General features: G+C 54.7%; 1 protein-coding gene across 1 annotated transcript; it reads left to right on the top strand.

Annotated features, from left to right (window-relative positions):
• Positions 1-656: 656 nt before the first annotated feature.
• RCN3 (reticulocalbin 3) lies at positions 657-11,140 on the top strand. Its single transcript, XM_081117770.1, has 7 exons — positions 657-874; positions 1,287-1,534; positions 3,448-3,650; positions 4,691-4,863; positions 6,954-7,014; positions 10,065-10,264; positions 10,582-11,140. Exons 1-7 carry the CDS (start codon positions 812-814, stop codon positions 10,687-10,689), a joined length of 1,056 nt encoding a protein of 351 aa, XP_080973896.1. The 5' UTR covers positions 657-811; the 3' UTR covers positions 10,690-11,140.
• The last annotated feature ends 885 nt before the right edge of the window (positions 11,141-12,025 follow it).

Raw genomic sequence — 12,025 nt, 5'->3', positions numbered from 1 at the left:
ATACTTTTCCGTTAGTTTTTAGAGAGTGGAAGGGAGCGGGGAGGGAGGAGAGAGAGAAACACATGATGTGAGAGAGACACATCCATTGGTTGCCTCCCCCACACACCTTGACCTGGGAAGGGGAAAGGACAGGGATGAACCAGCAACCCAGGGACCTGCCCTTGACTGGGAATCGAACCCAGGATCCTCAGGTGCACAGGCCGACGCCGCAACCACTGAGCCACACCGGCCAGGGCTGTGCCAGGCATTTTGAGAACTTTTTTTTTTTTTAAATTGATTTTACAAAGCAAAACATCAGTTTGCTGTTCCACTTACATATGCATTCGCTGGTTGGTTCGTGGTCTGTGCCCTGACCCACAGCCTTGGCATTTCGGGAAAGCGCTCAAACCAGCGGAGCTGCCCCACTAGCGCATTTTGAGGGGTTCTCGGCTGCAGCCTGACCTGACTCCTCGGTGGAGCGGAAGTTGGCTGTTCCCTCTGTCGGGAAGGGACGGCTCCTCCGGCCCCTGGGTTCCCTTCTTTCGTTTTAAGCTGTGCTGACAAAGGGAAAGATAAAAATAAACCTCCCGTGAGCCTTTAGAGCAGCCAGGCCGTGCGCCCCGCGCCCCGAAGCCCGCCGGGAGTTGTAGTCCGCGCGGCCGCGGGGCGGGGGAGGGGAGGCGGACCCTCGGGTTCCCTCTGCGGACGTGGCGAGGGGCGTCTCCCGCCCGCGCCTCGCCTCGGCCCCGCCCCGTGGGGTCCGGCCGAGCGCATTGGCCGGGGGGCGGGCCTCCGCGCCGCGGGAGGCGGGGCCCGGCTGGAGAGCCGCCAAATGGGACATCTTTCTGGAGCGCGCGGGGCCGAGCGTGAGAGCGCGCGGAGGCTGGATAACCGGGTAAACGGAGGCGGGGGCTGGGGGCCGCCCAGGGAGGACGGGTCAGGCCCTCTCGGGTGGAGGATGAGAGTCCAGGCTGGAGCTACTCCCGGGAGCTTGCATGGTTTCTCTCCTTTTAGCCACGACCCTTCCCCACACTTTGCGTGGGATGTGCGCCACGTCTCCTTCTTGAATCCCCCCCACTTGCAGCTCTGGGACCCCTCTGGGACTCCCTCAGGACATTCAGTCCCCAAAGCTGGTTGTACCTCTGAGAACCCAGCCCTCTCCTCCCACCTCCACCCTTCTTGAGCCCAAAACTTTGCGTCCGGCTACCGTCTCTCTCCCGTTCTAGGTCTCCCCTCCCCCCACCCTCCTGTCGGGTCTCTGTCCTTTCCCCTGTGACCCCTGACTCCTAGCTTCCGCCGCTCCTCAGGGACTGATGATGTGGCGACCATCACTTCTGCTGCTACTCTTGCTGCTCAGGCGCGGGGCCCAGGGGAAGCCCTCCCCTGAGGCCGGCCCTCATGGCCAGGAAAGGGTGCACCACCAGGCTCCCCTGAGCGAGGCTGCTCACGATGACGCCCATGGGAACTTCCAGTACGACCATGAGGCTTTCCTGGGACGAGAGGTGGCCAAGGAATTCGACCAGCTCAGCCCAGAGGAAAGCCAAGCCCGTCTGGGGTAGGAGAGCGATGGGGGCCGGAAGATTCAGGGTTGTGATTTAAAACAGGGAGGTCAGGGGAGGCCTCAGTGAGGTTATATTTGGGCTATGTGGGGTGGGGGTGGGGGGGATAGCTTTCCAGGCAGAGGGGAATGTAAGTGCAAAGGCCCTGAGGCAGGAGCAGGCCTGATGTGTTTGAGGACCAGTGAGGCCCCTGTGGCTGGAACCCAGTGAGCAAAGGGAGAGGGAGGTGGCGACAGAGAGGTAGCAAAGTGGTGTGCAGGGCCTTTTGGGCCATAGTGAAGATTTAAGCTTTTCTCTGAATGAGGTCAGAACCATGGGAGGGCTTTAGAGGGAGAATGTGAGCTGACTTAGCTTTTAATGGAATCCCTCAAGTTGCTATTTGGGTAACAGACTAGATAGAGCAAGAAGCAGGGAGCCCAGTGAGGAAATAACTGCAGTGGTCAAGGTGGGAGACAAGAGACGATGGTGCCTAGACCAGGGTGGCGATAGCTGTGGTGGCCAGGTCTCTGGCTGGGAGATTGTTCATGGATGGGCTTGGGTGAAGGAGGGATGAGGGAGGAAAAGTGGTGAGAGGCTAACACACTTAGCATAGCACTTACTGCAATGCCAGGCACTGTTCTAAGTGCTTTACAAAGGCTAACTCATGAATTTCCCACAACCATATTCTGCTATTTAGCCCCATTTTACAGAGGGGAAACCTGAGGCACAGAGAGGTTTAGTGACCTGTCCACAGTCACAAAGCCAGTAAGAGGAGGCTGCAGAATATCTGGCTGTGGAGCCCACGCTCTTAACAACAGCTCAGAGCTCAGGGTAGGGTGTGTGTGAGTCCTGGGGACAGAGCCCTCCCTGACCAATCCCAGCAGAAACTGCCTGGCTTGGGAGGGGGGCAGCAGGGACGACTCAGATTCGACCCTGGTGACTGGATCCAGGGGCTTAGGGACAGTGACAGATAAGGCTCCTTGAGCGCTCTGTTAGCGGTTGGGCAAGGACCCAAACCCGTGGCGGTGTCGGAGTGTAGCCAAGGGAGCGAGGAGTCTACAGGCGAGACCTGACAGCAGGGGTGTGAGGTGGGACCTACGGGGATTTGACCTGCGACGGGGGGGGGGGGGGGGGGGGGCGGTAGTCGGTGCACCGGCCCTGCTGGAGCACCGGGAGGGGAGCGGGGAGGCCGAACTCGTGAGGTTGCGAGTGATGGTCCCAGGTCAGTGCCTGACAGCGGGTGGAAAAAGGCAGAGGGCGGTGCGTGGAGCAGGACTGGAGGGATAGGGGCCTGCGGTTGACCCGCACGTCCAGGGAGTAGGCGGAGCGGGAGGCGGGTCAGAAGTGAGGGTCCTAAACCCCGCAGAGCCACGGAGGGGGCGCGGCGTGGGGCGGGGCCTGAGCTAACGGGACTCGTGTGGCCTCGTCAGTCGTAGTTCAGAGGCAGTCTTTTTTTTTAGTGTTTTATTGCTAGAGGCAGACTTGGGACAGGAGCCCTGCGGGCACGGGGTGCAGTGTGACGCCCCTCCCGCCGCCCCCACTCGGGCTCGGACTAGCTGGACGCGGAGCGCGTGTGGGGTCGATGGGCGGGCCAGAGCGGGGGTGTGGCCCTGGACTGTGTAGGCTCCGCCCCCCTTGCGTGCGGGACCGCAGCGCCAGCCGCATGCCCGCCTTGTGTGGAATGGGCGTGGGCGCCTCTGGGTTGAAGGGGCGGAGCCCTGCGGTGGGCGCGGTCTCGGGATGGAGACGCGCCTGCCCCCCCCCCCCCCCCCCCGTTTGAGGGAGGCGCTGGGACCGCATTCTTTAGCCCCCCTTCGAGGTGTGCCTCAAGTGGGGGCGTGGCTCTGCCTGAGGGGCGGAGCCTGGGTGAGTTGGGGACCCCCGGGTGGGCGGGCCTGGAAACTGACCTGTGCCCCTGCCCGGCCCCCAGGCGCATAGTGGACCGCATGGACCGCGCGGGGGATGGGGACAGCTGGGTGTCGCTGGCCGAGCTCCGCTCGTGGATCGCGCACACGCAGCAACGGCACATACAGGACTCGGTGAGCGCGGCCTGGAACACGTACGACACAGACGGCGACGGGCGCGTGGGTTGGGAGGAGCTGCGCAACGCCACCTATGGCTACTACGCGCCGGGTATGCGGCGGGACCCCACCCCTGCCCCTCACAAACACCGTGACCCTGGCCTTTTTCACTCCTGATCCTGAGAACCTTTAGCCCATTAGCCGGAATCCCTGACCTTTGACCTCTGGTCCTTGACCAGGGTTTACTCACTTGTAAGACCCCATCACCCTGAAACCACCAATCTGGCTTCTCGTTCTGACATCCACAACCTCTATAACCCTGGGACAGGGGATCTTCAGATTCTTGACCAGCGACATCTACCTTCCATGCCCCTGACCTCTGACCTCTCATCCAAAGCCGTTTACCATCCCCACTGACCCCCTGAGTTCCCTCCTCCCCGCCCCCACTTCCTAGCCCTGGGCCCTTCATATTCTCTCCCTCCTGTACCTTCACCCCAGCCAGTCCCTCATATATCCCCAGAGGGGCCTTTCCACACCCAGAGCTTACCTGACCTTCTGCTGCTCACAGCTCCCCCTGACTCCCTTGGACCCCCAGGAGAGCGTCCCAGCTCCTCAGCCCCACCTGGCCCACCTCTCTAGCTTCATTTTTCTGCATTTTCTGCCCTGGGCAAATGGATCTGCTATTTCCCTGAACTCACCACATTCTTCAAACCTCCATACTCCGCCACTGCTGTTCCCTCTGTTGAAAACGCCCTTCCCCTCCTCTCTGCCCAGCAACCTGAAGCAATATAACCTGCTGCATCAGAGCATGACTTGGGGGCCCAATGGCCAGTGTTAACTCAAAGTCCATCATCCCTGGATGCGAGACCTTGGGCGAGTTATTTCCTCTCTGGGAGTCAGTTTCTCCTCCACGCAGAGAATAAACAAAAGAACTCTGCTTGCATTTTGTGAGGGTTAAATGCCATGCTGGAGGTAAAGAGCTAGTATATGGTAAGCTCTTACTACAAGGTAGCACATATATGCACGTGCTGAATATGTATGATGTCTGATAATGCAGTGGAGGTCTTCCTGCCCTGCCCGGAGTTAGACCCCTTTGCCTTTGCCTGGCGTTACCGGCGTGGACGCACATCTCACTGCGTCCCTCCTTCCCAGGTGAGGAGTTTCACGACGTGGAGGACGCAGAGACCTACAAGAGGATGCTGGCCCGGGACGAGCGACGCTTCCGGGTGGCTGACCAGGATGGGGACTTGATGGCCACTCGGGAGGAGTTGACAGCCTACTTGCACCCGGAGGAGTTCCCTCACATGCGGGACATTGTGGTTGCCGTGAGTGAAGCCAGCCTTCCGGCACTTACCTGGGGAGTTCCAGTCCCCTGGCACCTTCCCCAGGAAACCCAGGCCGCAAATGCCGATCAGTGGAGGGTGACATCTTCCAGTCTATCCCGACGCCCCAGCATCACCATTAGTGGAAGGATTTAGGCCCACTTCCACCAAGCCTAACTCTTCACAAATTACTTTAAAAATGTAATTATATGTATTTCTCAAATAGGTAACATAATGATGTGGTTAAATGCCCAAAAGATGCAAGAAAGGTGAACAATCTTCTTTTCTCCCGTGTCCCTACCCTGTCACCCACAGTCTTATCCCCACAGGTAACCCCTTTCTGACGTCTCCAGTTCCAAAGCTACTTTTAGGGTCTGTGGCAAGGCTGTTAGGGTTAAGGGCTCTGAGGCCAGAAGGCTTAGTTCAAATCCCAGCCCTGCTGCTTCCTGTCAGTGTGACCTGAGGCAAGTTATTTGACCTCTCTGGACTGGAGTTTCCTTATCTGTGAAATGATGGTACTGATAGTGATCCCTGTCTGCACTGTGGTTATAGGGACTAGAAGAGTTCGTACAGGCAGGTCTGTGAAACTGGCCTGGGGGTGTCAATACAGCTACAAGATAGGAAAGGCTGGGTCAGCAGGGATCAGAGAGGAGATCTTAACCCAGGCTTCTCGAACCCCTTACACTTCCCTTCCTGCAAGGCCCAATGTCCATCTTTTAGAACAGATAATGTTGTAACACCTCTTCATTCTCTCAAGTTAAGATTATTTAACAAACCCTGATAGAACATGTCCTGTGTGCCAGGCACCCTTCTAACACATTTACCTGCATTATCTCAATTTAATTGTCCATGGCAGCCCTATGGTGGTGGCCTGTCATCTTGTTTTACAGATAAGGATATCTAGGCACAAAGAGGCGACTTGCCCTAGATCACCCCGATGAGAAGTGGCACAGCCTGGATTTGAACCTGGACAGCTGAATCCATGGTCTCAACCAGGGGACTGCAAACTAGAACCTGTGGCCGAATCCAGCCCACAGAATATTTTTGCAAATTAAGTTTTATTGTGACACAGGCACACCCATTTGCTTGCATATGCTACAACTGCGAAGTTGAGTCAGTTCAACAGAGACTGTACAGCAGGCAAAGCCAAAAATATTTACTACCTGGCCCTTTGTGGGAAAAGTTTGCTGAACCCTAAACTCTTCTGTCATCGCTCACATTCCTGGATAGTGAGCATAACCTCCCCACGCGCACATTTCAAAACATGACTGTTAGCCCAAACAGTGCTATACAGGAGAAGCTAAAGGAAAGTTATGATAAATAACTTTCAATAAATAACAGGAATTTCAACATGTAAGTGTTGTAGAGTTACCAACAAATAAATATTATAGTGTAAGTATATCCCACACAATATTTGGGACATACTTTTATTAAAAAATTATTTATCTGAAATTGAAGTGACTCAGCATCCTGTACTCTAAGTATGTTCCAAATATTGTGTGGGACAGACTTATTCTGAACAATTATTTATTGTTCATCTGAAAGTCGAATGTAATTGAGGATCCTGTATGTATCTGTCAACCCTAAAATGCTGGAGCTCAACTTTGCCAGAAGACATAGCGGAGTCTCAGGTTCCTGTGTTGCCTCACAGGGAGCGAGTTTGAACACAAAAATGAGGAACAGAAGCTGTTTGCTCAAAAAGTGAAGGAAAAAGACTAAGAGCAGCAGTTTTGAAAGTGTGTCAAATGGTCCACCAACTGAGCTGGTGTCTTTTAAAGGGAAAGAGGCTTCTGCCCTTGGAGAGTGAGGACAGGGACGTGAGAAAGTTGTTAGGGATGCAAGATGGCTCTCCTCTGAACCAACCTGTACATAGGGACAGCTGGGTTCTCTGGCCTCAGCCACTAAGTGCAGGTAAGGCCTGCATTATGATGGCACCCCAGACAGCCCCCAGATTCCCCACACACCCTGTTAGGCTGCTCCAACATGTGGCCCTACAACCACCCCCTAGTGAGATCCCCTGAGAGAACCTCACACCCCGATCCCAGGGGTCCGGCGCCCCTCAGGAGCCAGCCCCAATGCCTCTCTCTCCCCAGGAAACCCTGGAGGACCTGGACAAGAACAAGGATGGCTACATCCAAGTGGACGAGTATATCGGTGAGTGGGACCTGAATCTCTCCCTGAGGACGCCTGTCCCCTCCCAAGCTCGGGTGGCAGCCCAGTGCATTATCAGCCATAAGAGAGCAAAAGCAAGGGCACAGCTTGAGTTCATGCATCCACCAAACATTTATTAAGCACCTACTATGTGCCAGCACCGCCCCCCACCCCAAGCAAATCTTTATCAAACACCTACTATGGGTCAGGCCCAGGAAACATTTATCGGATACCTTCTGTATGCCAGACCAAAAAAATATTATCAAGCACCTACTGTTTGCCAGGACCAAGAAACGTTTATTGGGCATGTTCATGGTTGAGAATACAGCAGAGACTGGCACAGAGCAGGTCCCTTCCTGGGAGGGTCTGTAGTTTCTACAACATCAGGGCTCAGGGGCTATGTTTGCTTGGGATGGAAAGTCAGAGAACTTGTTTTGCACCTGCATTTAAACAGCAAAGTGTAAGTGTCTCCTGTTACTTGGGATGTTGGGGAGCTTTTGTGACACCTCCAAATATCCCTGTGACCCTGCCTCTGTCCTTGCCCTCAAAAAAATTAGTTAAGGGGAAAGCTATTAAGCATGGAATTGTTAAATTTTGAATACATTTTTATAGAATGTTTTTATGGAACAAACCTGCAGGCAGGACATTTTTATTTAAGCAAATTTAAAAAAAAGTTATTGTCCAGCCAGTGTGGCTCAGTTGGTTGGGTGTCATCCTGTGCGCCAGGAGGCTGCGGTCTGATTCCCGGTGAGGGCACATGCCCGGGTTTCGGGCTCAGTCCCCAGTAAGGAACGTGCAGGAGGCAGCCAATTGAGGTTTCTTTTGCCTCGATGTTTCTATTTCTCCCTCTCCCTCTCTCTAAAATCAATAAAACATATATTTTTTTAAAGTTTTATTTATTAAAAAAAAATTATTGATTGATTTTAGAGAGAAGAGGAAGAAAGAGGGAAACATCTTTTTTTTTTTTCCAAGGAAGAACTCGTGCATCACAGTTGAATCATAACAGTAGCTGACACAGTCTGTGGTGACTGTGGTTAACATCTTGTAAATTCATTTAATCCCCATGTCAATCCTGTGAGGTGGGTATTATTACCCCACTCTGTAGATTAGGAAGCTGAGGCCCAGAGGGAAAAATACCTGACTGAGGTCACCTGCTAGTCAGGTGGAATAGGACTTGAGTCCAGGCAGGTGGATCCCAGGGTTCTGCCCTGACACCCACGCTGTGGGGTCCCTGTGGGGCTCTGGGGGCAGAGACATGGGCAGAACCCCAGGATCCACTAAAGAAATGTGATTTCGCTGTGTTGAATGGTGTGGGGAAGGGCATGAATGAGGAGTACTGAGGGGACATTGTGGGTCCTGACCCAGGAAGGGGGGGTGCCAGGGGAGATGGGAGAGGTGGGGGTGCCTTATGCATCCCGGTCCCCACCTGCCACCTCCCAGCCAAGTGACTATAAACAAGTCCCACCCTCTCTGAGCCTCAGTTTTCTCATCTATAAATGGGGGTAATAGAACACCCCCACATACGGCCACATGTAGTCAACACAAATGCCCCCCAGTGGATGAATGGCTGAACAAAAGGGGTAGATCCAGGCAATAGAATATTACTGGGCTGTAAAAAGGAAATTTTGTGCTAAGTGAAAGGCCACAATATTGTACAACTCCATTTAATGAAGTGCCCAGAATAGGAAAATTCACTGAAAAAGAAAGTAGATTAGTGGTTGCCCGGGGCTGGAGGGAGGTGGGCCAGGGAGCTACTGCTTAATGGGGAAGGGGTGTCCTTTAGGGGTGATGAGAATGTTCTGGATAGAGGTTGACTTACATCGTAAATGCACTAACTGTCACTAATGGTGAGTTTTATGTTGTGTGCTTTTTACCACAAAATGAAAACACACACATAACTCCCACCTGCCCTTGCCATTTCCTGTAAGAAATGATGACTTAGGACCATTAAAGAAAAAAAAGGAAGCTCTGTGCTCCCTGCCCAGAGCCTGCTCCGTCCTAGATGGCATCCTCAGATAGTCCGCCTGGCCTCCAGGGAGGAAGCTCTGTGCTAATTACCAGGCTTCATGTCTGGTGTAAAAGGCTTGTCGGGTTGTAATGTCTGGGAAATACATCTGGGGACTACTTTCTCCAAGGTAGCCCCTGGGGCGAGGAGTTTTGCAAATACTTCCAAATAATTGAAACAAAAGATTTATTATTACACCTAAAAAGGTAACAATAAGTTCATTGAGATCTTTAAAAAAAAAAAAAAAGAGCCCTGGTCGGTGTGGCTCAGTCGGTTGGCTGTGGCCCACGAAAGGGCTGCCGGTCTGATTCCAGGAAAAGGTTGACAGTTCGATTCCCAGTCAGGGCACCTGCCCGGGTTTCGGGCTCAGTCCCTGGTGAGGGGCGCACAGAAGGCAGCCGATCAATGTTTTGTTCCCACATCGATGTTTCTCCCTTTCTCTCTAAAAATCAATAAGCAATTCTTTAAAAAAAAGAAAAACAAAAGAGAGGCTCCAACAATATCTAGGGAGGTTCTATTATTGATTTTTGGAGAGAGAGGAAGGGGGAGAGAGAGAGAGAGAGAGAAACGTCGATCACGGTTGCCTCCCAACTGCACGCCCAGCCCAGCATGGGACCCTCAGCCTTTTGGTGTATGTGCTCGGGGTGATGCCCCGACCAGTGAGCCCCCCGGCCAGTGCTCCAGCCAGGATCTTAGGATGGGGTGAGCTTTATAGTAGCTCCTCTCATCTGGCCAGAAACTCGTTTGCCCGTCCTTCCTTCACATGGAGCACCTACTATGTGCCAGGCTCTGAGCCACACAGTGCACACAGTAGTATTTCACTTGGATATCAATCAAACTCATTGATCGTTCAGTGGGTCAATGAACTGATCAATCAAGTCAATTTCACTTGTCGCATATTGATCACCTGTAAATTAGGTGTCATTAATTCCATTTAAAAAGAAGAAACAGGTTAAAGGGAGAGCAGGGGTGGCCGGGGCCTTAGGCAGCGTCAGGCTGGGATTGGATCCCGGTCTGCTCCTGAGTCGCCGCCTGTCGCCTGACCCAGCGGACCTGTACTCCCCCGAGCCCGGGGAGGAGGAGCCCGCCTGGGTGCAGACGGAGAGGGAGCAGTTCCGGGACTTCCGCGACCTGAACAAGGACGGGCGGCTGGACGCCAGCGAGGTCGGCCACTGGGTGCTGCCGCCGGCCCAGGACCAGCCGCTCGTGGAGGCCAACCACCTGCTGCAGGAGAGTGACACGGACAAGGTGCCGATGGGCGTGCGCAGGCCAGCGCGGGGAGGGTGCAGCGGGTGCGCACAAGTGACCAGGAGCTGGGCCTGGAGCTGCATGGGTCCCTGTTTGGATGGAGAAAGGGACAGAGAGAGTGGGAGAGGGACCAAGGGTTGGGGGAAACAGGACCCTGAAAGGGGGACAGAGACCCAGAGAGGGGGACAGGGATCCAGAGATGGGGACAAGAACCCAGAGAGGGGGACAGGGACCTGGAGGGCCATACTTAGGTCCGGAGAAGGGTCTCACATGCAGGGGACTGAGTTGTCCTTGCTGACCTCTGACCTTCCACCCAGGACGGGCGTCTGAGTAAGGCTGAGATCTTGGGCAACTGGAACATGTTCGTGGGCAGCCAGGCCACCAATTACGGCGAGGACCTGACACGTCACCACGATGAGCTCTGAGCCCCTGGGTGCCCACCACAGACTCATGCCCCATGGGATGACCTGAGGAGGGGCCCCAGTGGCCAGGCCCCCTCGCCATGTTCAGCCCTGCAGGATGCAGACGCAGCCCATTGTGTCCCCCTGCCCTGGGCTCTCTGGACCCACCTGGTCAAGTTCTCTCCTGAGACACCTCAGCCCCTCTCAGCCCTCGCCACCCCACCCCAGGGGCTCCCGCAGACCTGAAGAGTGAGGGGCCACCCACTTCTCGCTGGCAGAATCCCCCGGCCCAGTCCACGGCCCCCCCACCAAGCTCAGCCTCCACGAGCCTCCACTGACCGCACAGCTCCAAACCTGAGCCTTGAATCAGACAGGAAACACTCCATGTGGGCCTCAGCCCTGCACTTGCCCACAGGCTCTGCCCCCAGGACACCTCTCTGCCAGGGAGGCAATAAAATCCAGTGCTGGGGCCTCATCCTTGTGTCTCTCTTGGGGTGATGGGAGTCTTGGGGGCTGTGACTGGGAGAGGAACATGCTAGGAGTTGGGGGGACTGTGCTGAAGGAGGGGACGTGGCATTTGAAGAGGGGGATCTGGATGTTGGCAGGGTTCGAGGGTGTTCCTGGGAATGAAAAATGAAACTAGCAGCCTGGACCCAGCAGTGAACAAGCCAGACAGAGATCTCGCCTTTCTTACAGCAAGTGATGGCAACACTGGCAATCAAGTGGCCAGGAAAGGCCTCGCTATTAATGGAGTGAAGGAGTGAGCCCTGGGGGAGAGCGGTCCAGGCAGAGGAAAGAGCACATGCAAAGGCCCTGAGGTAGGAATGGGCCTGGTGTGTGTGAGGGGCAGCAAGGAGGCTGGTGTGGCTGCAGTGGAGTGAGGGAAGAGGAGAGGGTGGGAGGTAAGGGCAGGGAGGGAACCAGGATCAGGCCATTGTGGTCCCATTTTGATGGGACAAGATAGAGGCTGAGACCCAGAAATCCTGGGACAGAACTTGTCCTCAGTGAGCCTGTATGTGAACTGGCTTGGGTTACAACATTCTCTCTGCTGCTGAGTTGAGGCAGGGGCTAAATGATGAGGGCATAAGACATTTATTCCTCCTGCAGTCCCACGAGACCCCCTGGTTAAATTCTCTAGAGCTGAACATGCCTTAGTCTGTCCCAGTGATTCCACTCCCGGAGGCTCCAGAATGGAAATAAAAGAAAGTTACCAAAATAAGGTTTGGGGCAACTTTAATCATAATAGCCCCAAACTGGAAACAACCCACATGCTCATCCACGGAAGAGTTTAGTGCGTGGTGGGGCCTTGGCCCAAGGGAAGCCACAGCAGGAGCAGGGGTGGCCCCCCGGCCCCCCAACG

Source organism: Miniopterus schreibersii (genome assembly GCF_964146895.1).
Source record: "Miniopterus schreibersii genome assembly, chromosome: 18".
In the NCBI taxonomy this organism is placed as follows: domain Eukaryota; kingdom Metazoa; phylum Chordata; class Mammalia; order Chiroptera; family Miniopteridae; genus Miniopterus; species Miniopterus schreibersii.
This window is presented reverse-complemented; position numbering and strand designations above follow the sequence as displayed.